Source organism: Ictalurus furcatus, chromosome 15, assembly GCF_023375685.1.
Source record: "Ictalurus furcatus strain D&B chromosome 15, Billie_1.0, whole genome shotgun sequence".
In the NCBI taxonomy this organism is placed as follows: Eukaryota; Metazoa; Chordata; class Actinopteri; order Siluriformes; family Ictaluridae; genus Ictalurus; species Ictalurus furcatus.
This window is the reverse complement of record NC_071269.1, coordinates 9,538,075-9,565,181: the sequence shown is the minus strand read 5'-3', so window position 1 is coordinate 9,565,181 and position 27,107 is coordinate 9,538,075. Positions and strand designations below refer to the sequence as shown.

Here is a 27,107-nt window from a genome sequence, read left to right as displayed (position 1 = left end):
TAAAAAAAACTGGATAACCTAAACATTTAAAAATTACATACAAATTTAAAACAATGTTTATTGTTATTACAAACATACAAACAAAACAGTAACATCTCTGTTTAAAATGTATTAATGTGCATTCTAAATGATTATACTTAATTTTTAATGTTTTTTTTTATTTTTGAAAACAATTGTTGTTCTTCTTCTTCTATTACTACTACTACTAATACTATTATTATTATTAGGGCACCAAGCACCGAAGGTGTGTAGGCACCCTATTGTTACTCTACCTTTTCTTATTAGGTGTCCAAGAACTGAAGTTGTGTAGACCAAATTTCACAACTTTTTACCAGATTTTTAGCCCCTATGGCTGTTCTACTGCTTCTTCTTCTTCTTCATCATCTTCTTCTGGCTAGGGTGTCTATGGCAGCCCATTGAACCATCTGGTAAAAAGTTGTGAAATTTGGCACAATGATTGTGTTTCTGACCAAATTTGGACCAAGTGCTGCAAACGATCTAGCACCACCATTGGGTCAAATTTGGGCCTAATTTGGAAGTACCTTTATGGTCATACCTTTTGAAAAGTGTGTTCAAAGTTTAAAAGCCAGGCATCCCTGCATTGCCTGGGTTGAGAAGAGTCCAACGCACCCCATTATGTAAATTTTAATTATCCTAATTAGATTTTCCGCCATCTTTAGCACCATTTTTTCAAAAACTATTTTTTTTGTTACTCCTCCTTCAAATTTTCTCCAATCATCACCAAATTTGGCACACGTTATCTTTAGAGAAAGCCATAAAAAATTCATCAAAATAATTTTTAATACTACAAACAATTTGTCTGTTATGGGCCAAGGAATTGGAAACTGAAGCCGCCAAACAGGAAGTGAGGCTGTATCTCAGCAACGACTTTGCTCCCTGACACAAAAATTGGTAGGCATATTCAGGACCATGACCTGAGGCTACGCAACAAATTTTGTGCCAGCACCATCTGCTGCTGAAAGTTACAATAACATGATAAAAACGCTTACATCTAACTGCCATTTTTGCTACTCCTCTTCCAAATTTTCTCCAATCTTCACCAAATTTGGCTCACATCATCTTGAGACCTGATTGAACAAAATCTTTCAAAAGGAAATTTGATATTCAAAACCATTCTCCTGTAATGCACTGGCAAATGCAAAGAACAGGATGTGAGGGTGTATCTCAGCAATGCATCTACATTTCATCATGAAACTTGACAAGTATCTTCAGGACCAAACCCTGAATGTACCCAAGATGTTTCCTGACTGTTGTCATTTTGGCCATATAGTGTAGCATAGTGTCACAATAGCATTACAAACATTTCTTTGAATTCTAAAACATTTCCTTACCTGGCTTTTGCAGGCTCTGGTTTATTGTGTTTGCTGACTAATATTTATTACATTTCACTTATCCTGAATAACTTATTGCTTAATCATGTTACACAAGTACTCTGCTCGTCAAAGCAGTGAGCATCAAAGCCCCCAGTTTGTGGGCTGGCTGATGTTAGCATTTAATTTTTGTCCACTCTGCCATTTAGCAGGTTGAAAGCCAAAAAACATGCTAAATTCGGCACATACGTAATTATGACAATTAGGTTTCACTTTTCCTGAGTCACTTACCATTTAGTCATGTTACAAAAGTATTCATTGAGTATCAGAGTCCCTAGTGTCTCTGATATACTGGCTGGCTAATCTTGAACGGACACATGGACAGACAGATGCATGAACGCATGGGTAGACAGAAGCTTGGACAACCCAATAATGCATCCAACACCCATGAAGTAAACCACTCTTTTCCAGCTACGCACACCCAGTCAGGCAACCACGCTCTCAAAATGCAGCAGCTTTCATATTTCAGAGCTGCTCTTCCTGTATTTCCAACTCAAACCCACCAGGCAGCAGACGTCCACTGCCATGTTGGATGTGGTGACTTCCAAATTAAGCTCATTTCCTTGAACTGCATTGGTTTCTCTAACTAAAGAGATTGCATTGGTTTTTCTTCTTTAACTAAAAGAAACCTAAATAATATTTTACGGATTCACTATGTCACCACACATCATAGCCTTAGCATTATGAAGTCTTTGCTCTCCTGGACTCTCCTGACAACAAAAGTTCCACCTCCAGCTGTTTCTCTCTTCTGCCTATATAACTTCAGTACCTGCATCAATAAACATTTTCTCACCACAGAGGCCCCTTTCCATGTTCTTTCATTCATTCTACCATTCATTTCAGCACTATCATCTCCCCTTCATCCCAGCAGCACTCTCTTACATCACTGATTTTTCCATCACCCTTCTTTCTCTAAAATGAAAATGTTTTAATAATGCTTATAAAATTTTATGCTTGCTGCTTGTTTTCATTAAATAGCCATTTTGTGCTAAAATGCTCTACGCAATGACGTCACTTAATGCGACAGCCTTCTATCACAAAAGTTTTGCTTTGTGTGTAAAAAGTTGTGCTCAATCCATTTCCATGAAAACTTTCACATCCTATCTTCCTGCCTTTTTCCTTCACCATGTATAAAACAAAACAAAAAAAAAAACATTTTTACCATATTTGTTTTATTGATCTGTCACTCCACATAGCTCACACAGATTGTGCACTTTGTACAGGACAGCATATCGGGTCTCTGAAATATTATTTAAATATTTTAAATATTAACTTGTATATTAATTGTACATGTTTCTGTCATCTTTAAATGAACATTCTCTGTTATTAAAATAAATTTTTTCATTCTTTAGTTCTTTCTTTATCTCAGTCAGTTGCAGATCAGTTGAGCTAAATGACTCCACACTGTTTATAAAAGGGCTATACTAAAAGTATTTACATTTACTGCAGAGCCAGTCCTTATGTATACAGCATGTGTTCATTTATGAAGAGGAATGTTTTTCAATGACACCAGAAAATATTGACAACATTTGGAAAGGCATGACATAAAAATTTTACTAAACCTATGCAATGTTATGGCCACTGCCACACTAGATTTAATTCAAAATAATGCCATTACAGAGTGTCCTGAGGGCAGGTAGTTTTCGAGAGAATGAGGAAAATGGTCATAATAAACAGGTCCTCTATTTTTTAACAGACCAAGAACACATCTGGTCTTTATCTGAAAAAGCAAAAAAGCATAGTATTCATAAATGCTATTGCTAAAGCTGTTGGCACCTCTAAATTTCCTGTCAATGCATGGGTGTGACATCCCTTGACTTATAACTTTAGCACTAACATATTTAGTACTAATAACTAACACATGTAGACTTTAGATGTACAAAAGACATGGAATATTGTATTATAGATCAGATTGGTACAATTTGTCTAAATATTCACTCACTCATTTTCAGTGACCATTTTATCCTCTCAGGATAGTGGTGGATTCTGGGTATGAGGAGGAAATACATTCTGTATAGGACACCAGTTCATTGCAGGGCTAACTGATTATTATATTTAAAGCAAATTATAGACCTTGTCAACATATAATGCAATAACTGGTGTACAGCAATCTTCTTCTTCTTTTTATCACTGGCTTTCTTTTATTATATTTACTTCTTCCTGTAAGAGGCCCAATTGCTTTGTTTGTAGTTCATCACATATGAAACACTAGCTGAGGGTCAATCAGAACCAATCAGCCAGTTCAGACTTGGATTCAGACTACACACCTTTACTATAGGTTTCACTGAATAATTATTTACAAAATATATTTTAAGATGGATAACAAAATACTGAGATGGAAATGTAGTGGGTAAAAAAGAAAAGTCATGTTTAAAGACATTTTGAATTGGGTTTTAATTACACTAAGATTTATAAACTGAACTACTGTGTGTGTATGCTTGGCACTAGATCAGTTATGAATCAGGTTTTAAAAGCCATGCAGTACACCTCATATTCACCATGATTGTCATTTTCAGCGCTGTCCATCTGTACTTTCTCCGGGGGGTGAGACTGTTTGGGTGGGCGTCCTTTGAACATGCCTGAGGATGGCTTATCCAAACAGGAAACACTGGAGGGGTCCATTCCTGTAAAGGTACACCCCACACACACATTTGAGTATAGAGGACATTATATTACATGAGGTACAGTGGAGTTAAAAAGTCTCCATACAACTGTTAAAATCGCAGGTTTTTGTGATATTAAAGGGGGGAAAAGACATTTTTTCATAAGATAGAGCAATCAATAAAATTCAAGTAAAACTTGAATATAAATGTTTTAGCGGGGAAAAAAGAAAAAGAAAAAACTTACAATAACCTGGTTGAATAAGTGCACACCCTTTATAATGGGGCATGTGACTGTGCTCAGAACTAACTGATCAAATTCATACTTATGTTCAAAAGTAATTATCATACACCTGTTATCAAGGACATTATTCTGATTTACCCCAAATAAAGAACAAGAATAGCTTTTTTCTGTAGGATTTTTGTGGCATTTTCTTTGTTTCAAAGCCCTGGTCAGCAAACAGCTTACAAAGCATGTACAGGATCTCAGTGTTGAAAATTATTAAAAAGTGTCACGTATTCCTCGCAACGAAGGTAAGGATGGATACAAATGCAGATAAGAGTTTAATGAGAGAGAGACAGGCAGACAAATCCAAAACACGAAACAATAGTGAAATCAAGAAACAGGCAAAGAGTCAGGCAATTGACAAACAGGCATAAACTGGGCAAGGCTATAATCGAGAATGAGAAACAAGAACAAGATCAAGAACCATGAAACAAAACAAGGAACAGGGTATAATCGCTTGGTACTAATACTTTGCAAAGACATTGTTAGAAAACAGTCTCTTTATACTGTGGAGAGAGTGTGTGAGATTGGATGCAGGTGTGTGATTAGAATGAATGAGTGTTCTGGGAATTGCAGTCCATGGCGGCCATGTTTGTAGGCCGCAGTGCAGGATGGGAGCTGTAGTCACTGGTTGCTGTGATGTGACAGAACGTCAGCTTCAGGCATGAGCATAACTTGGTTGGTCGTGACGTCGGTTTCATGCATGAGGACTTGGTTGGTCATGTCAACAGATTCTGGCGTGAGCCTAACTTGGTTGGTCGTATCAATACTCTGGTGTGAGCATAACTTGGTTGGTCGTGACGTCGAGCTCAGGCGTGAGCAGAACCTGGTTGGTCGTGACGTCGGTTTCAGGCATGAGGGAAAACTTGGCTGGTCGTGTCAACAGACTTGGGCGTGAGCATATCATGGTTGATCGTGATGTCGGTTTCAGGCGTGAGCAGTTGGTCGTGACATCAGCTTCAGGCGTGAGCAGGATCTGGTTGGTCATGTCAACAGAATCGGGCATGAGCATAACTTGGTTGGTCATGACGTCGGTTCCAGGCGTGAGCATAACTTGGTTGATCGTGACGTCGACTTCAGGCATGAGGAGAACTTGGTCGGTCATGTCAACAGACTCTGGCATGAGCATAACTTGCTTGGTCGCGTCAACACACTCAGGTGTGAGCATAACTTGGATGGTCATGACATCGGTTTTAGACTGGAATTTGGCGTGGAAGGTCACATCGTCTATCTCAGACTTGGACTTGGCGCGGGAGGTCACCTCGTCCACCAGTAGCTGGAACTTGGCGTGGGAGGTCGCCTCGTCGGCCTCAGACAGGAACTTGGCATGGGAGGTCGCCTCGTCGACCCCAGACAGGAACTTGGTGTGGGAGGTGGGCTCTTTCACCTCGGACAGGAACTAGGTTAGGGAGGTCCCCTTGTCGACCTTTAGCTGGAACTTAGTGTGGGAGGCTGCCTCGTCGCCCTCAGACGAGAACTTGGCGTGCGGGGTTGCCTCGTCGACCTCAGACAGGAACGTGTCTTTTTCGCAGTTGGGGTTGTATGTTGGCTGTGAAATATGGACTGAGGTTATTTTATAATTCTCTAGGTCTGCATATTACCTGAGGTTCCGAGTTAGGGTTAGCTAGCTGGATGCTGTCACTAATCACAGTAGGGATGAGTGATGCTAACCTAGATGCTCACTTGAGCTGATAACATGGTAATGTTAGACATTCCCATTCCCTTTTTGAGAGTTAACAATAACCTAACATTACAGCTATTCACCATGATGTAATACAGTGAGTGGGTTTATGTTATCTACATTTAGCAAGTGTTTTGGACAAGGCAAGCTGTGGTAATTAGCATTAGTAGGATGGGTTAGGGCCATGTTTCTTAATGTATTCTGTGAATGTTAATGCTGGTTAACAGGTACAGACAGTCAGTGGATAACGGAACTTATCTAGATAAGTAATGTTGAGAAAGTTCTTGACAAGGTTAATGTGACAAAAAGAGAGGATGGGGTTTATGTTGTAATGCTTTCCACTATCTTTGTAATGTTGGTTGACTTAATTAGGTTGTGCAAAAAAATTGGCAGTGCGGTACTAAAGGCCGGAAAATAAATATTCTGGCGAGTCTACAGCGACATTTTGTTTATTATGAGAGTGGAGGTCACATTTCCAAAATTACACAGTTTAGGATTCTGTAATGCAATTTCTCAGTTAAAGCCCAAAGGCATTTGTCCATATTTTGTAGCTAACAACTAACCAACACTCTTTTTGATGTTTTACAGCTTTTCAAATGGAAGGGAGTGGGACTCCTGTCTTCCCATATGGCAGGAAGAACTGTAAGAACTGTATCAACTACAATTATTACAGCTGTCAAATGTTTTAATGATTTTAATAAATATCACACCCTGCCCTGTCCATGGTGTCCCCTGCCCCCTGGGATAGGCTCCAGGTTCCCCGTGACCAAGTAAGGATAAGCAGTACAGAAAATGGATGGATGGATAAATGTCACCTGAATTTCATGCAACTGTTTGTTTTGTGAACATTTTAGTAGAATTTTAGTATACAAACAAACTGCATTTTAGGATAATTGTAGGGAAAACCGTGTAAACAACACATGTCTGTGTTATTTTTGTGTGGAAATGTACTAACACACCGTGTTAAATGTACTAACTAGGGCTGTGACGGTGGCCATTAAAACCGCACCACTGCAGTGGTAGTTTGCCACCATGGTGGTGGAGTGCCACATCACATGCATCATTAATATTTCTGCTTGAGTGGGCACTATGAAAAGTACAAAGTACAATGTTTTGTATATATAATGTAATAATAATAATAATAATAACAACATTTGCAATATTAATTTGAATTTATAGCCTACCATATAGAGGGAGATTTTATGTTAATACACAAATTACGTAATCATAATCAAACCTTATATGATGTTGTCTGTTATTTTGGAATGGGTTTATGTGATTGCGGCAAAATCAAGTTAGAATTCTGCTATTTCTCTTCAGGTTCTATTGCTGCAATGGATCTTTTTGGGAAACCAAATGTTACATCGGCGATCTGGGAACAGTTCGGATTCGTGCCTAACGAGAGAGGTGAACCAATAAATTTGGATGAAGCCATACAGTGCATCCAGAAAGTATTCACAGCGCTTCACTTTTTCCACATTTTGTTATGCAACAGCCTTATTCCAAAATGTATTAAATTCATTATTTTTCTCAAAATTCTACAAACAATACCCCATAATGACAACGTGAAAGAAGTTTGTTTGAAATCTTTGCAAATTTATTAAAAATAAAAAACAAAAAAGCACATGTACATAAGTATTCACAGCCTTTGCCATGACACTCAAAATTGAGCTCAGGTGCATCCTGTTTCCACTGATCATCCTTGAGATGTTTCTACAACTTGACTGCAGTCCACCTGTGGTAAATTCTGTTGATTGGACATGATTTGGGAAGGCACACACCTGTCTATATAAGGTCCCACAGTTAACAATGCATATGAGCACAAACCAAGCCATGAAGTCCAAGGAATTGTCTGTAGACCTCCGAGACAGGATTGTATCGAGGAACAGATCTGGGGAAGGGTACAGAAACATTTCTGCAGCATTGAAGGTCCCAATGAGCACAGTGGCCTCCATCATCCGTAAATGGAAGAAGTCTGGAACCACCATGACTCTTCCTAGAGCTGGCCGCCCGGACAAACTGAGTGATCGGGGGAGAAAGGCCTTAGTGTGTCTCTGTGGAGAGAAGAGAACCTTTCAGAAAAACAACCATCTCTGCAGCACTCCACCAATCAGGCCTGTATGGTAGAGTGGCCAGACGGAAGCCACTCCTCAGTAAAAGGCACATGACAGCAGACCTGGAGTTTGCCAAAAGGCACCTGAAGGACTCTCAAACCATGATGAAACCAAGATTGAAGTCTTTGGCCCGAATGGGAAGCGTCATGTCTGGAGGAAACAATGCACCAGTCATCACCTGACCAATACCATCCCTACAGTGAAGCATGGTGGTGGAAGCATCATGGTGTGGGGATGTTTTTCAGCGGCAGGAACTGGGAGACTAGTCAGGATCGAGGGAAAGATGAATGCAGCAATGTACAGAGACATGCTTGATGAAAACCTGCTCCAGAGCGCTCTGGACCTCAGACTGGGGCGAAGGTTCATCTTCCAACAGGACAACGACCCTAAGCACACAGCCAAGATAACAAAGGAATGGCTAGAGGGCAACTCTGTGAATGTGTTTGAGTGGCCCAGCCAGAGCCCAGACTTGAACCCGATTGAACATCTCTGGAGAGTTCTGGAAATGGCTGTGCACCGACGCTCCCCATCCAACCCAATGGAGCTTGAGAGGTCCTGCAAAGAAGAATGGGAGAAACTGCCCAAAAATAGGTGTGCCAAGCTTGTAGCATCATACTCAAAAGACCTGAGGCTGTAATTGGTGCCAAAGGTGCTTCAAGAAAGTATTGAGAAAAGGCTGTGAATACTTATGTACATGTGCTCTTTTTTATTTTTAATAAATTTGCAAAGATTTCAAACAAACTTCTTTCACATTGTCATTATGGGTTATTGTTTGTAGAATTTTGAGGAAAATAATGAATTTAATCAATTTTGGAATAAGGCTGTTACATAACAAAATGTGGAAAAAGTGAAGCGCTGTGAATACTTTCCGGATACACTGTATGTCGGCTATGTGGGGAAAAAACGCATGTCACCCAGCCACGTTTTATTTTATTTTATTTAATATTTAGATTTTTAACATATTATTTAGGTTACCGTCCTACTGGTATTTCTTTCAAAGTTTTATAGGCTTGTGCAATAACCCTGCAATAACAGTCCAGTTTACATGACATTAATGCACCTCTATCTTTGTTAGCTTTGGCTTACTTGTTTGTAATGCCCACTGGATCGTAAGTTGGTTGCTCAGTTTTTTGGATATTTTAAATGTTTCTGTCCTATATTTACTCAGCCGTTGGGCTAAAAATAACCCAGTTTGGGTTGTTTTTAACCCAGTGTTTTTTAGAGTGTAACATTAGCAGACAAAAAACCCACAAAACAGTATGAAAATGCAGTGGTACTATCAAATATCACAAATATCAGTAGCAACAGCAATGACCCAAGATTATATATAAAAATATATTTTAGTCCTGTGAACCCTGCATTATGTACTGTGCTGTACAGTTCACTTAATAATCCAGAGGAAAAAATCAGTTCAACCGCAAATCTGGTGCAATTCAGTTAATCCACAAGATTGATCGACAATTCTGCTAACTCACAATCGCCACACAGAGTCCATTCCGTATACTCAGATCTCCATTTTAGAGTTTTCGTTTTACCTGCAAATCCGGTGGGAAGTTCAGTTTATCCACAAATGCATTCAATTGTTCAGTTCAGGCCTAAATCTGCTGCAATGTTCAGCTTCACATGAAAATCCAGTCAATAGCAAACAAAAATTTTGTTCCTGCATGGGTCCAATTCCACTTTGTTTCAACAAGCTAAGGCTCAACAATGGCAGGGAGCCAACAATGATGTGGCAGATTGGACAATTTTTTTTTAATTGGACACCTTTTCTAAATGTTTAGCTACCAACTATAATGTGGCTTAAATATGCTTGGTTCTAAACATGCTTGGACCCAGACAGTGACTATGTTTACATGGACAGCAGTAATATAATTATTGACCTTACTCTGATTAAGATAATAATGTGATTAAGGTGTTTACATGAGTCGCTTTTAGAATACTCCAGTCATGTACCCGTTTTACATGTTTTAGAACATAATTAGATTAACAGCCCACGTCATTACGTCACCGCGTCATGCCGTCCAGCGTCCCTCCAGAATTTCACGTATCAACATACAGTTTTGGGTGCTTTTTTTTTTTTTTTTACGAACGCTTTAAGTACAGTTAATTATTTTTCATACTATACGTGCTAATAGACAACTGCTTGAAGCCGTGGGCTACGTCTCAAACCACGTAATTACCGTCTATATAGTAGCCGAGATACATGTTTTTTTCCCCACTACAGGCCTATAGTAGGAAAGTATGCGGTTTGGGACGCGGCCGAAGTCTCTTGTTCGCCGTAAAACGTAAAACTGCCGTGTGTGATCGTGTCCTGTCGCCAAATGCGGTGAAAACTCTCACGATGTTCATAATGTGATTAAGGTGTTTACATGTCTGTAATACACGTCCATAATGCTACTAAAACAGGAGTACTCCACCTGTCTTAATTCGATTAGAGCTTAATTCGATTATGACCTTAATTAGATTATGGTAAGTAAAAATTGCTGTTTACATGGTAGTTTCTTAACCAAAGTATGGTCTTAATCGGGTTGAGTGGATTATTGTTGTCCATGTAAACGCAGCTAGTGTCAGGCCTTAGGGGGCAGAGTTTGTAGCACGTGGCAGACAACAACAAGCTGGGTTCACTTGATTGGCAATATTCCAAATGGTTCATTTATTAGCTACATAGATCAGGTCTCACAGCTTCTAATGTTCCCTTCATGCATGAATAAGAAAACATATGGAGGCACTAAGGTGTGTTACTTATAAATAAAATAATAATATAACAGAGCTGGATCCAGCCTCTTCATCTGTGTTGCCCTATTCCCGCCGTTTCGTCATCTGCAGGTGAGGTCATATGCAATACATTACGTGTATGACATAAGCACTTCTTAAAGGTACACATCAGTAATTTTGGGTATTAACACGATGTGCACACTTAAGCAACCAGGGTATTGTCATTTGTTCCTAAAGCACTTCTATTTGTATTTCACTTTGTTGGTTATTATATCACATTAAATGTGGAACAAGATATGACATGATTTACCCTGCTTTCATTTTTTAAAATCCTGCAATGTTAAATCTAGTGATCCCTGTCGCCTGTGTGTGCATGCGTGCGTGTGTGTGTATGTAAGTAAGTAAGTAAGAAGTAAGGGGGCGGGGGTTACGCGTTTCATCTCTGGGTTACCGTTAACGATGAATAAAATAATGAGCAGCGGGGACGAAGAAAGATGAGAGAGATGCGGAAAAGAAAATGCAAGTTAACCGACCAGAATGCATTCACTTTATGGCCCTTACGTTTCTCTTATCATGTAAAGTGAGAGGTCCCTCTTCACCACACCCCCCCTTACCCCCGGAAAAAGGATCAACAGACGCGTCTAACACTTAAAAGGAAAACAGAACAATACAAGGAGCTTTTTATAGACAGTGAAGCAAAATGGCGTATACGTCGGATGAGTAAAGACAAAAAAGCTCGCGCTGTGGCGAAAGTCAAACATGAAACGAGGATTTATTGTTAATTTTTGGCATCTGCGAGAGTGCTGGCGAGGGAAAAATACCTTAAAGCGATGGCACACAATGGAAAACGAGCCGTGTGCGCTTCCTTACCTCCTTGCCTGATTTTCTACGGGAATTCTCTTGGCGTACTGTTCGTGCCTACCGTACAGCTGCTAGCTCACGCGTCTATCCGCTCCACCTTTTGGCAGTTGAAACTGCAAAACTGGAGGTAACTTACAAAGTCTCGCGTTATTACTATTCGGTCGTATTGTATGGAGATTTTTTTAAATCGTGTTTCTGCATAATAAAAACCTGCCCTGAATGGTGGCGTTTGATGCGGCTTGACGTAATTCCGTCTGCTCATGACGAAAAGGGCTAGGCTAATGTGTGACCAGCTAGCTGCCTACACCAACATAATCTGGTTATACTGGTTATTATGCGTAGGTCTGCAGACACACACACACAAGTATGTGTGTGTGTGTGTACATATATATATATACACACACACATACACACACACACACACACACACACACACACACACACTGGGGGAAATGAGTATTGGACGAGTCAACTTTTTTTTAGTAAATATATTTCCAATGAAGCTATTCACATGAAATTTTCACCAGACATCAGTATTAACTCAGGAAATCTGGAAATATAAAGAATTCACAACATTAAAGCCCATAAATGAAGTTATGTGTAACAAAGAGGAATGATAAAGGAAAAAAAGTATTGAACACGCTAACTGAAATTTAATACTTATTGGAGAAGCCTTTGTTTGTAATGACAGCTTCAAGACACTTCCTGTATGAAGAAATTAATTGGCTGTAGTATTCAGATGTGATTTTGGCAAATTCTTCTAAACATATTGTCTTTAAATCTTGTTCAGTTGGATTCAAGTCAGGCGATTGACTGGGCCATGATTTTTTTCTGTGAAACCAATGGAGTATATCCTTTGCTGTATGTTTTGGATCGTTGTCCTGCTGGAAGGTCCACCCACGTCTCATCTTCATCATCCTGGTGGATGGCAGCAGATTCTTCTCAAAAATCTCCTGATAAAGGGCTTCATTCATTGTTCCTTCGATTATATGAAGTCTGCCAGTACCATGCGATGAAAAACAGCGCCACACCATGATGCTTCCACCTCCAAACTTCAATGTTGGTATAGTGTTTTTAGTGTTATATGCAGTGCCATTTCTTCTCCAAACATGGTGTGTAGTATGACAGCCAAAAAGTTCAATTTTGCTCTCGTCTGACCAGACTACACTCTCCCAGTATTTCATAGGCTTGTCCAAATGAGTTGTAGTAAACTTTAAATGAGCTTCGACATGCCTTTTCTTTAGTAATGGAGTCTTGCGTGGTGATCGTGAGCAGTGGAGTGCATTGCCTATTGTTTTCTCTGTGACTATGGCACCTGCTGCCTCTAAGTGTTTCTGGAGCTCTTTCTGAGTGGTCCTTGGCACTTGGGCTACTCTTCTGCCTATTGTTCTGGCTCCCTGGTCAGAAATCTTGCGAGGAGCTCCTGTGCGTGGCCAGTTGATGATGGAGAGATGTTACTTCCACTTGCGGATAATGGCCCCAATGGTGCCAACTGGAAGATTCAGAAGTTTTGAAATACGTCTGTATCTGATTCCATCAATATATCTTGCAACAATAAGGTTCCGAAGGTCTTGGGAGAGCTCTTTGCTTATACCCATCATGAGATGTTTCTTGTGTGACACCTTGGTAATGAGAGCCTTTTTATAGACCATCAATTTACTAACCCAGCTGATATTAATTTGCACAGGTAGGGGGGTTTAATTACTTACAGATTTCAGCTGGATCCTTGCCTTACCTTGCCTTGGAGAACTGCTTTTCCTAAGAGTGTTCAATACTTTTTTGCTGTGTCATTCCACTTTATTACACATAACTTTATTTATGGACTTTAATGTTGTGGATTCTTTATATTTGCAGATTGCTTGAGTTAGGACTGATGTCTAGTGAAAATTTCATGTGAATAGCCTTATTGGAAATATATTTACTGAAAAAAATGTCCAATACTTATTTCCCCTACTGTGTGTATATCTATATCTATACCTATATCAAATATATATATATAATATATATGTGTGTGTGTGTGTGTGTGTGTATACACACAGACACACCCCTCTCTAATTAATATATATATATATATATATATATATATATATATATATATATATATATATATTAGAGATGCACCGATGCATTGGCCGATACTGATTATCAGGCAATTTTTCACGCTATCGGCCATCGTGCTGTGTTTAAAGAAGATGTCTATTGTGTGTAATGATGACCAAACTGCAGTTTGTAAGCTCTGTATGTCATGATCTCCCCTGCAGATGGCGCTGCGGCGCGCAGTGTGCACGGAGACCCGGAGGGCATGCGCATGCATTCGCTGTGAGTACGCGTGGATGATAGGGACTTTGTTTACTATGGACACATGTACTTATTTTGGTTGCTTTGCTGTCTCCACCCTGTGTCATTATTGGCGGATGTGCGAGGGTGTGTTTTGATTAATTCCAGCTGTTTACGTTCAGGTTTGATTATGTGTGTTACTTAAGCCCTGCGCACTTCGCACAGTATTAAATGTAAAGACGGCAAGTATATTTGATGGATGCTAGTGGTTGTGTTTTCGTGCCATGTGTTTGTTCCATGCTTTGAACCTAGTCTCATGTTTAGTACCTCGATTATAGCTTTTCCAGTTTAGACCGCCATCCCTGTTTAAGTTCTGGTTGTAAACAAAGACATTCATCTGCAATTGCTTCCGCATCGAGTCTCGATTCGTAACACTATAAGCTCTGCACTGCTAAAATTTTACAACGGAAGTGAGCAGCAGGGAAATAGGAGTTTCGGCGTAGAGTCAAACTTTTTATTTATTTTTTGCCGTGCTGCTCGTGCTGAATTAAAGGGCCAGTACACCGTTTAAAGATTTAAATGAAGATGAGTTGACAAAAAAGTATATATTGCACAGAAAAATATATTTGTGGAGTAGTGTATTTCATATCCAGTTAATGTTAATATATAAAAAAGTTTATATTATATATTATATTATTATACAATGATGAAGTAGAAATGCTTTTGTTTGTGGTGAGTGAATGTGAGCCTAACAGGAGGTTTTTAGAATTCACTCAATGTTAATATGAATTAATAACATTCAATAAGTTAAGAAATCTTACTTTAATCTTCAGAATTTAGTTAATGTTAATTAGTGTAATGTGTTTTCTGTTTATGAGACCAGTTACAGTGAAACAACTTGTTGAAATGGAGAGAATAAAGTTTTTATTTGCATTTCCTTCAGAATTGTGGTATAAATTATTATTAATTTAAAAGAAGGCATAAAAGGCAGAACTATCGGTATCGGCCGATATCACTCTGAATAATCATTTCAGTATCGGCTGAGAAATATATTATAGGTGCATCTCTAATATACATACATACATATATACAGGTCTATAAGTATTTGGACAGTGACATCATTTTCATAATTTTGCCTCTGTACACCACCGCAATGGATTTGAAATGAAGCAATCAATATGTGATTGAAGTGTCAACTTTCAGCTTTAAGATTTTCAGCAGGCACCTGTGGGCAACAGTGTTCCTTGGGGCGCATAAGAATTCGTTGACTCTGTCTTTGATGCTCTTTCTGTCAGCATCGGTCATGTGGGGGAACCTCTGGAAAATGGTCTTCAAGGAAAAGTGCCTTAGGTTCATGGGCAATGCAGATTTGCCCCTTGAACCATCCGAATTGGTGGTCGATGCCCACTCTTTATACCACTGCTCTGGTAAAATGGCATGGAATGGCAAGCAACCATATCAATCCGGCCATCCCACACTCTGCATCATTTGGATCTGCTCTGGTGAGGGACAAGAAAACTGGAGTCCAAGATGGCAACAGTCCCACTCTTGGAGCTTGTTTATTACAAGACTTTCTACCAGACATTGTGCCATGACGAAGATTTCTCCTGAGATTAGTGACAAGCGTCAAGAGTCATTTATTTGTCATTTTCACAGTTACACTGAGTACACTGGGCATTAAAATGCTTGTGACGAGGCTCAAATTTAAACACAGACAGTACGAACACTTATTGACATGAACAAACACATATTTGCACATAAGGCTGAGATGATGCTGTGATGTGATTATAAATGAGACAGTGACATACAATAACAGAGTAAAGTGATGTGCTATTATATTATTACAATGGCAGAGTAAAAGTGACATGTGCTATTGATAGTTTTCCAGTAGCAGAGTAAAACTGATGTGCTATTAAAGAAGGCAAATCAGGTCTATGTGGAGAGCCAGACACTTCCTAATATCAGGGGTTTCCTGTTGTAGTCAGGTGTATGCATCTTCAACAGCATGATAAAACAGTAGACTCCTGCAACTGAAAAAAGAACTGTACTGAAAATGAACAGGTTCGGGTATTTCTCAATCCAGCTTATATGTATACAACTTTGTGCATGTTTGTTTATTATGTAGCACTACAAGCACTTGATGATATACTGAATGAGGACGATGAGCTGTCTGCTAGAAATATTCAGAGTTTAAATATTGGTGAAAACACCCGCCGAGTATGTTTCTCATCTGTCTGTCTTTCTTGGGTAGCCTATTTAGGTGAACTCATTTATCAAGTGTGAGCAAGTCTAATGATTCGAACTCTTATTTATTTATTGTTTATTTGTCTGCAGATCACCAGATCTCAACCCATTTGAGCTGGTTTGGTACACACTGAAGGAGTTTGTCAGATGCGAAGTCAAGCCAAGGAGTAAAGCTTCTACAGACTTTCTAGACAGATCACCTGACTAAAGCAGCCAGCAACAGATACAGATGGTACTCACCCAGAATAGTTTTGTGGCACCGCAGGTACCACTGCAGTTGCGGCAGTAACATGCATTTGCTGCACTTGACAGCTAAGTGGCACTATAAGCACAGATTTTAATTTTCACAGTTCATTCTCACAAGTAACTGTCAACCACACTTTGCCAATGGGCGAGATTTGACTGTTGCAGTCAGTAGAGAATACAAGAAAAAGACATGATGCCAGCATGATTTAGCATATTGCTAGCATGATTTAGCATGTTGCTAGCATTATTTGCTAGCATGAATTAGCATTTTAATGGCATGATTTAGCACATTGCTAACATGATTTAGAATGTTGCTAGCATGATTTAGCATAATGCTAGAATAATTTAGAACGTTGCTAGCATGTTGCTAGCATGATTTATCATGTTGGTAGCATGATGTAGCATTTTGCTAGCATGTTTTAGCCTGTTGCTAGCATGAATTAGCATGTTGCTACAGTGATATAGCACATTGCTAACATGTTTTAACATGATGCTAGTATGATTCAACAAGTTTTAGCATGTTGCTATCATGTTTTAGCACATTGCTAGCATGAGTTAGCATGTTGCTAGCTTGATGCTAGCATGATTTAGTATGTTGCTAGCATGTTTTAGCACATTGCTGTCATGAATTAGCATGTTGTTAGCATGATGTTAGCATGAGCTAGCATGTTTTACCATGTTGCTAGCATGATTTAGCACATTGCCATCATGTTTTAGCACATTGCTAGCATTATTTAGCACATTGCTACCATGATTTAGCAAATTGCTAGCATGAATTAGCATGTTGCTAGCATGATTTAGCACATTGCTAACATGAATTAGCATGTTTTAGCCTGTTGCTAGCATCATTTATCATGTGCTAGCATGTTTTAGGATGTAGCTACCATGATTTAGGATGTTGCTAGCATGTTTTAGCACGTTGCTAGCATTATTTACCACATTACTAGCATGAATTAGCATGTTGCTTTAATGATTTAGCATGATGCTAGCATGAATTACCATGTTGCTCGCATGTTTAGAATTTGCTGGTATATTTTTATGTTGTTCGGAATAGATCAGTGTAAAACATGTCACTTCCTGTTGCCAGTAGGTGGCGATATGACTATAACTGAATATAAGCCCTTTTCACGCAAATTGGAAACTACGTCACCATGAAGTAACATTATTTCCGCCTTGGCATGAACTACGTTGTTCCATGCAGAGTAAACATGGAGAGATTCTTCACTACTTCTCTCTCGACCCGGCCACGACTCAGGTTCGAGGATGTTAACCGAATTGTTGGATAGCACTCTACAACTAATGAATCAAGGCTGAGCTATAAATTCTTCGTTGAGGAATTTGTACACAATTATCAAGGTAAGTTGACAACTAGCTGGCGCTAGCATTTGCAGCAGTATGGATGCTAACAATTTTGTATGTGTTCAGTCTCAAATGTTGTTGATTGCAAGGTGATAGTGAGAGCTAGGTGTTATTGATCGATGAGGAAAAATGAGGAGCCCCACAGACTTGAGGTTATATGTAATATATGGCTTATGAGTTCATTAGATTAGCTATCATTGTTCTGATAGCAAGTCATTCCGTTTTAGTTAAAATAACTGCGGTTGCAGTTTTTTCCTTTTGGATTTCCCTTTTCCTTTAGTTTCACAAGTTTTCTTTTTTCTGTCTTGAAGTTATGACCTTTTTCTTTCTTTCTGCGGTTGCAGACTATCACTATGTATTGCTTTTACTGCAGTTTACAGTTTTCATTTAACAACATTTAGCTGACAGCACAGAATTACAATTCCCTAGCTAAACTGTTGTCTTTTCAAACAGATGACATATGAGTCAGAAGATGATGTTTGTGTTTCTGCCTATATGTGTAGCTGTGCAGCTGGTAAAGGGTTGTGTAACCATGACAGCTTTTATGTATCAGACGGCCCACTATGTGCAGTTTAACTTACAGTCTTAATCTACAGTCAATTTACTCTGGCCTGCACGAGTGAGCCACAGAGATGGCATCGTCCAAGGACACAGGCAAGTATATTGTCTTTTTAACTGTCTGCATTTGGTAAGATCACCAATAACACTTACAAATAAGTAAACAAACACTGTATATGCTAATATGAAAGCTTTATGGACTAATAATAAACAAGAGGGTAAATTATTAAGTAGAAAGTTATAAATGAACATCAACCAAGATTTATAAAAACTGTTAACAATTATTGTTCATTGTTATTTCATGATGCTTAAATGCATTTTCTAATGTTAATGTATAGAACCTTTTTGCAAAGTGTTCCCAGAATACTTTTAACACCTCATTTGTTTGTGTTATAGTAAGGGAGTCTGTCCAGAGACAGTGAGTGCACTTGTTGTCCTGAAACCAAAATCACTTGAGAAGACTGGTGTAAAGTCACAACTCTCTCTGTGTGTTATGTATGTGTACACAGCTACATCTTCATGTGTTCAACACTAATAGTTTGTGTAAATTTCTTTAGGTCCCCTTCCAGATCCTCATGTTTTCGCTTCTGAAGCAAAATTCCGTCAGATCAATCCCCAGTCTTTACTGGCACACATAATAGAGGGCATGTCAAAAATAGACGTGGTTAACTCGCAGTTTGTTCCCGTACCTCGTGGCAGTCCACTGTCACTACCAGTGTCCCCCCATGGCTGCAGATATTCCTGTTGTAAATTTCCTCCCACTGCCTGTGCATGATTAACAGTTCAGCTATAACTTTAAATTTGTGCCTACACACCATCAAGCACTTCATCTGGAGTCTATAAAGGTTACCCATAGCTTAGCTTGTCAGATTGAAGGAGGCACAAGACTACAGTCAAAATGTACTGCTTGGGGACAAATTTGTCAAGCAAGGGTTACTGCAAGCAGGTTCAGGGAGATTTGTCATGTGGTTGGGGATTCAGCTAGTCAGTCATTAGCAGCAAGAATCATCAAGGGCACAAGGCAGACAAATTCCATGAAATGTGGCCTTGAACTTGAGCCTGATATTTTAAGGAGATATTCTGAGACAGCTAGAGTTAGTGTCCTACCTTGTGGTTTTATTGTTAACCCAGAAGCATCACATCTCCAGATGAACGAGTGCACGATCCTTCTGAAACTATTCCCATTCGGACTAGTAGAAGTAAAAAGCACCTCTGCTGACAGCATTGCTCTGGTTCCATTCATGAAAATCCAAAGAGGCCAAGTCAAACTCAAAGAGACCCATAAGTACTATTGGCAGGTTCAAGGCCAGCTTGCAGTGACTGGTCTACAGTGCTGTGACTTTGTAACTGACACAAAATCAGATCTCACAATACTGAGGATTTGGCGAGATGATGCCTTTGTAGCGTTCATGAAAGACAAGCTAGACATGCATTACTGTAATGTTTACATGGATGTGTATCTGTCAATGGTATGAATTAAGTTTCTGTTCATACTGCAGTACATGAACATTTGATGTATTATTTTTATTATTGTATTAAATGTATTGTATTAATTTCTATTAAACATATAAATATGTAAATATAGAAAAAAAACAAGGTGAATGTATAATTAGATTTTGTAATATAGATGTTAGATATATTGTATTAGCTAGATTATTTATATGTACAAATGTTTACAAAATCTATATATTTACATTAAATACATTGTAGTATATTTTACAAATGTACTCCCAGTGGATGCTTGTAGTGCAGATGTACAATTTGAAGTTTCAGTTTTGTGAAATAACAACTGGACACCAGAAGTGAGGTCTGTCACATTTATTTTTTTCATGAATTATTAATAAAATGACATTTCATTGCCAACTATTTCATTGTGCCTGTCAAATGATTTTCAGGAAACTTAATGTACTACTAAAAGAACAAGTAACAATAAAGAAAACAAATTTATTTAAAGAAACTATCAAGTTAAATACTACTAAAACACTACTATTGTAAAAATCAATCACAATGTCACTCTAATAATCTAAACTACTGAAAAACATTCACTGCTTAAACATTGGTCCCTGGTAATTAACCATAAAACAGCAATTATGCCAGATCTGATTAATGCTTCCTGACAAGGTAAGTCGCATTACAGAATCCCAGCAGTGAAATGCTGACTTCAGACATGTGTGCTACCTCTCCGAACTTTTTAGCACTTATATGTTGTTAGGAGTGTATCACAATGTAAAACGTAATATCCTGTTGGCAGCAGGTGGCAGTATGACTATAACTGAATGTTGGCATGTAGATGTCTTCAGGCCAGAATTACTATAAAACATATGATGTTTGGTGCAGATTGAACATTGTATGCTTGTATTATAACAACTCCCTGTTTAATATCAGTAATAGCACGCTTTAGCACTTAGCTAAGTGTTGCTAGCATGTTCTAACGTGTTCCTAGTGTGTTGCTACCATGTTTAGCAACGAGCGGTGCTCTGGCCCTAATAATAATAATAAACAGAGCAGATCCAATAGGGCTTCACACCTGCGGTGCTTGGGCCCTAATTAGAACACAATAACTATGAATCAATCCACTCAGAGAGTTGACCTCAGAAAACCCTCATGGGGGTCCAAAAGGGCAAAACTGCTGTGGGCCCCACATGGGCTAACCCACAGATGGTTCAGTGCTTGGCCTCCCAGTTAAAAGTGTTCAAATGCATTTTGAAAGCAGAATGGCAGAATCTAGCTGATGACTTATGTGGTCTGTGTAAGTAGGAAGCTTTTATTCTTACAGTTTGCCATGAGACTGAGCACTGCAATGTGTATGAGGAGAGTGGACGTGCCTCAGGTGGCCTGTTCCGAATATCCAAATGTAGCAGTATCCTTATGCCTCTTATTATTGTTTGCACAGGGCTGATGAGGTCTGTTCGGTTGATTTGTTGGCAAGCTAGGTCATTGTGACCTGGGGTGCCATATGCCTGCTCTACTTTGTTCTGCTTGTTTCTAGATTCTGGAACCTGTGCTCTTATCTCTAGGGCTTCTTTGGCTGCAAAGAGTGACTCTGGTATATTGGGCAGATTCCAAGAGTTGCATGCATATAGCATCGCCAAATGTGCTAAACATTCCTTGATCCAGCCAAGAGACAGATTGGTGTAGAGTGACCCTGCATCCTGCCCCAAGTACCAGAAGTGCAGTTTCAATTGCTGCTGACTGGAGTGACCAATCCAGTGTGAGCATGTTACAATGTTGAAAGTTGTCTGTCACTTTTCAGAATCTCGTCTGTGAGCCTGCACTCAGTGCTTGGGCAGTGTACACCTGAGCATAGGTCTTCACTTGGTGAAACAACAAGGCAACAAAATCATCATCGCTCCTGTCCATGGGTGTATGTTAGCAGTACTAACTTCAGTGCACCCTTCAAAACAACAGTATAGACATCAAAAAGGTTTGCAAACAAAATTTAATAGAATGATACTGATTGCATTATAATATTGCTTTGAAAGACAGGAAAAATGCATGCTTTACACTGAAGGCATTATAATGAAGAATGAAACAATCACTTGCTTAACCCCTGAAAAAAATACGTATTACATTGTAAGATTGGTTTGTTATTCTATATAGGTGTGTTATGGACATTAAATTTATGTTTAACTGCCAATTTCAATACAACAGAAGTTGATGAAGAAATGAGCAATTAAAAAAAGATATTAGCACCTCAAGTCCTAGCGAAATAATCAAAAGTAACTGTGTTACCATCACCGAACAGTAGTTGCGCTAGAAACCATTCGAAAGAGGTCAAGGGTCATAAGGAAGTACGATTGGGGAAGTTCCGGTAATAGACATTGCAAAGGCAGAGTGATGATGAGTGCTGCAGTGAAACAGCCGTCTAAAATCCCTACCAAAAGTTCATCTGGGCCTGGTGGGGGAAATGTTCCGAGTGGTCCCGCTCTTCCTTTGGCATCCCCACTCATGGGCAAAAAGAAGAAGCCATTTCTTGGAATGCCAGCGCCTCTCGGCTATGTTCCCGGTCTGGGCAGAGGGTAAGGATATAACAAAATAGCCTTATGCTGCGTTCGTGACGAATTTGTCGCTTGTAATGCCCCGCTTTCAGCTGGTAAAAGCCACCGAAAACGCTTACAAAACTAGAAAATTCAAGTCGTCAACTCTGGGGTAGTGTTTCAAGTACCAATTCCTTACCTGTTTACGGAGTGATATTAAATCAACATGGCGGCGCACACTCTGAACAGTGTAACGTTCCTCTACTGTACTTTTAAATTAGGTTATCAGTATTGGCTCTAGATAATTTAATATACAGATCCAATACTTTATTATTTTTTTTAATCTATAACAACGACTATACTAGCCGCTGTTTTGAGAAGGTAATCAACAACAATTGAGTTATGACTAACGTTAGACGGCTAGCTTGTTGCTAAGCTAATCACTACAGTGAGGTGGTTGGCTTGTAACTGCAAACCTGCGGTTGAAGTATTTTTTATTTATTTATTTTATTTTATTTTATTTTATTTTTTTAACTTTACGTACCCTAACAGAGCGAACAAAAGACACGCTTTCTTGGAGGCGTCAGAAACAAGTACAGAAACAATGGTTATGGTTAAATAAATAATAAAATAAATCCAGAGAGAAAAATTTGAGGTTATACGTTGAGCAATTTTTGACATTTAAAGGATTTTGTTTTTTTTTTCTGACCATCATTGATATAACAAGAATTATTTTCTCCAAAATAAGATTATTTTGCATATAAAGTAGCATTTTTTTTTTTACCAAAGGTAATAAATAATGTACTGAATCTGAGAGTTTGTGTTGTAATACAGAAAAAATATTGAAAGTGTTTGTATTCTGTTTTTTTTCTGAGCGATAATTATATAACTCGTTCCGAAACATTCGAACATAAACAAGTTCACAAAAAAGATGTTCAATAAGTCACAAAAAGCATTTTTTGTGTTTGTGTGAGGGTGCTTTATCTGTTTTGGTTGGTTAAGAAGAAAGGGAAGTACTTGTTTGTTTATCTATTTTATTTGTGGAGGTAAGGTAGCTTCTTCATGTACAGTTATTTTGTTTTATTTTGGTGTTTGTCTACCTTAATATATTTCCAGTGACTGTTTTATCCACTTCACAATATATCTAGGGCTGCAACTAACGATTATTTACATAATCGATTACTTGGCCGATTACTTTTTCGATTAATCAGGTGGGGGCAACTTTCAGTGCAATTCTTTCGTTTATTTAAAATTAAATCCACAAACTGAGTGTTACAAATATAAACTTCAGACTAAAACTTTACACAACTGTTTGTCCAATTATATAAGACTGAAAAGAACCCAATACACACAGACACACCAGAATATATATTATTCATTTAGCACTGTAATTTAATTCAGTGCTTTTTTGCATCATAAAAAGTAATGCATATATATTACACACATACACACACACACACACATGTATATGGATGCACAAAAAGCACAGAATTAAACTGCAGTCCTAAATTAATAATAGAAACTTTCACTGCCCTTTATGGCTTCTGTTACTCACTGCTTTTAGACACTGTTTTACTTTTGTTTACTTTATAATGTGTACATGTATGTATGTGTATATATAATAGTATTTATGCATTGTGTTTTTATGGATGCACAAAAAGCACTGAATTAAACTACAGTCCTAAATTAATAATTAAAACTCCCTATCACTTCACCTTATGGTTTCTGTTCGACACTCTGCTTTTAGACATATTGTTTTACTTTTGATCATAGTGTTATAATTAGACATTACAGATCTTACTTGCGCTTCCACTGCGAGTGAGGAGCATTGTGCCCTCGTTACTAATAGATCACTTCTGTTATAATAAACGACAGCAGTTACACTGCAAGCATGCAAATACAGCATATAATGACAAACTTAAATTAACCTAAACCTCTTAAGCAACTTGCACCAGTTTCTCCAACCCCTTACATTTTGTGGAGCATTTTGGATACAAGCGTATGTTTGTAATTTTGCATCACTGTCATGCTTCACTGCTACACAAACTCCGCTTTGTAAAGTTTTATCTTCTCTGCGGTGTAATATAAAATGCCCCCCTGCCTTAGAGGACTTGGAGGTTGCACACTTTATTCCTCAGTCACTTGATGATTATTCCTCCGTCTGATGGTGACTCAGGTCATGTTGGGAATAAAAGGTAACGTTGACAAACAGTAAACTGAAGAAAGTCTTTGTTCGTGACTCTGGGTATCTGCTAAAGCTAGCGGTGTGACATTACATGCGTATGTTGTCATGCACCACTGGTTAGGAAGCGGCTTATACTTCCGGTTAATAAAAAACTAACGTGTTCCATTTGAGATGATATCACCTTTCTAAAATTCATACACTAGACCAGTGGTTCTCAACCTTTTGTAAGCTCTGTACCTGTAGTATATTTCGAACAATCCACAAGGATTGTGAACAATTATAGCTATATATTTAAGTAATTTCTATACATGTTGCTTTATTTTATTAATATTTAACTTTAATAATATTAACATTGGACATTTAATTTCTCTTTTGTTTATTTTATCCATCAATGCTACACTTGAACTTCTACCACTCATAGGTTTCTGCAAATTATCATTTCATTTGTAAATAAATTTAAAATAAAATCCATTGTGATATTTGTGAATGCACGCAAATAACCAAATTGGTCTCATTTGAATATATTTTGATCCATTTATCAAAAAACAAAAAAAAATCTACATTATTTAAACATTTTTAAAACTTTCCCATGGACCCACTGCAATTACACCACTGACCACTAGGGGTACCCCGCACTAGACAATAGTGTAAGTGCATAGTGTAAGTGCATAGTGTAAGTGCATAGTGTAAGTGCATAGTGTAAGTGCATAGTGTAAGTGCATAGTGTAAGTGCATAGTGTGTCATTTGGGACGCACCTTTGGTATTTACTCTCCCATGTGTGTTTTCGGAACAGAAGTAACGTAATGAGTAAATGTACCGCGCGCAGACCAACTAATCGATAATGAGATTCACACTGAAGATACGCCTTGTGTTGGTTTGATGTACAGTTATATATATATATATATATAACTGTACATCAAACCAACACAAGGCGTATCTTCAGTGTGAGCCAAGGCCAAAATAACAAACAAAAGATTGCTTTGTTTAGGGAGCTTGTGTACTTCCCTAACTCCCTAATCCAAAAAACAAAGACAAAGGGACCCCACTCCCAAAAGAAATGGCAGGCACACCCCTACTGCCAGTAAACTGAGTGAAACATGTATGCGGTGGTGAATATAGTGCACATAAACAGGTACAGGGATAACCAAACTCAGTCAGAACCAGAACAAAAGATACTATAGACACAAGGGCAAGCAGCACGAACCAAACACCAAATCACACGTAAACACCTCCAACATCCTCCCCTCTCTCTTCTCCTCTTCCTCTTTAAATATGGCCGCCGTTCAGTGATGTCATCATGGGAGGTGGATGCAAGGCAGGCTGGAAACTCTGGGAGGGAGTTCGGACCTGCACACATGGCACAATGCACACAAGAAAAGGCTTCCCATCCCAAAGTTTAGCGGATTGTAACACTGGCTTGAACTGTCAACTCACACATGCACACTAAGTGTTGGCACCCTATTTGTCCAGCTCTAAATGTTTTGGCACCCTATCTGTCAGCTCTAAAAGTATTGGCACCCTATCAAGAGTTTTACCTCTACAAGCACCACTCTCATTTTCTTCAGGAAATGTAAATGTCTAGTTATTATTGTTTGTGAAATAGCCTTTGTGATATAGTCAGTTTTAACCAAGTTCATATTCTTCTACTGCTGAAAAAATCTATAGCGCATAAGCTACCGCATATAGTGGACACCATGAAAGTGCAGGTTTAAAGAAGTGGTTGCTTAGAAACAAGCTTGACCAATCAGAATTCGATTTGACTTTACCTTAGGCAGCAGCAGCAGAGGGGGTATTTTTCATTTTCTAAACAGCAATGTTTCTCAAGTCTCTAACACAGGTTATGAAATGGGTGAGGTAATTTATCCCTACCTAGAAAGATGAATTTGACAGGTCATGTTCACAGCTCTGTACACTTGTAAAACGCTGTAGCTAGCTATATTGCTACCCAGCATAAGCTTACATTTCTGCCACAGATAATCACGTTTATTGCATATGTACTATTAAGTTTGTAATTTTAGACAACATAGAAACAAACTTAGACATGTTGCTTGAGCATGTAACTCTTAGTGAATTTAAAGCAACTTGTTATACAACTAGAAAAGTAGTTTTCTATTTTTATATTGTGATTTTTATATTGTGATTTTAAGAAAGTGATTAGTATTCCTCTATTACAGCTCATGTTCATTAGTCAAGGAGACAAGTGCCTTCAGGCATGATGCACTTCTGTCCCATGACACAAGCAAACACCATCACAACATGAAGGCAAACATGATGTTGAAAATTTAAGTTTATGCATTTGCTTCTTTTCACTGTTTGGTGTGGTGCTGTTTAAAGTTGAATGACTCAAGTAAGCTGTTATGAGCTGAGAACACTGATCAGGGTATATTTCTTCTAAATAATTAAACCACAGTTGAAACAAATGTCCTTTTTTCTCTCCTTGCATTTAGCTTTTTTACTTGGACAAGTGAATGTCAATTCATAAGTTTTACACTAATTTAACTAGTTTAGCTTGTAAATATTGCAACTAAATTATAAGTATTAAGATGTATTTGATTATTTGCATTCTTATCTGATTTATTTTTATTTATAGGTTCAGCCAGTTAGATTTAAGT

At 38.4% G+C, this 27,107-nt stretch overlaps 2 protein-coding genes and 1 long non-coding RNA gene across 11 annotated transcripts in view; 2 read left to right on the top strand and 1 right to left on the bottom strand.

The window, feature by feature from the left end:
- znf512b (zinc finger protein 512B) overlaps positions 1-11,923 on the bottom strand; it is a 171,645-nt gene extending 159,722 nt beyond the window's left edge. For 4 of the 8 annotated variants that reach the window (XM_053643634.1, XM_053643637.1, XM_053643636.1 and 1 more), the window contains exons 1-2: positions 11,658-11,922; positions 3,890-4,015 (exon numbers count right to left, since the gene is read on the bottom strand). In XM_053643634.1, coding sequence (XP_053499609.1) covers positions 3,890-4,013 — 124 coding nt within the window. In that variant the 5' untranslated portion in view covers positions 4,014-4,015; positions 11,658-11,922. Of the gene's footprint in view, positions 1-3,878; positions 4,016-11,608 lie in introns of those variants that run through there. The other 4 variants (XM_053643640.1, XM_053643635.1, XM_053643638.1 and 1 more) reach the window with 4 other exon arrangements.
- On the top strand, positions 11,684-20,471 carry LOC128619455 (uncharacterized). Of its 2 annotated transcripts, XR_008387942.1 has the most exons (4): positions 11,684-11,775; positions 13,910-13,967; positions 16,260-16,401; positions 17,617-20,471. It is a non-coding gene; the product is annotated as an uncharacterized LOC128619455 (long non-coding RNA). The 2 variants fall into 2 exon arrangements; XR_008387941.1 differs by having other exon boundaries at positions 16,260-20,471.
- A 1,632-nt stretch (positions 20,472-22,103) lies between these two features.
- Positions 22,104-27,107, top strand: part of prpf6 (PRP6 pre-mRNA processing factor 6 homolog (S. cerevisiae)) — a 54,360-nt gene continuing 49,356 nt past the window's right edge. Inside the window, exon 1 of the mRNA XM_053643075.1 lies at positions 22,104-22,351. Within this exon, the coding sequence (XP_053499050.1) occupies positions 22,170-22,351 (182 nt within the window). The 5' untranslated portion in view covers positions 22,104-22,169. The remainder of the gene's footprint in view (positions 22,352-27,107) is intronic.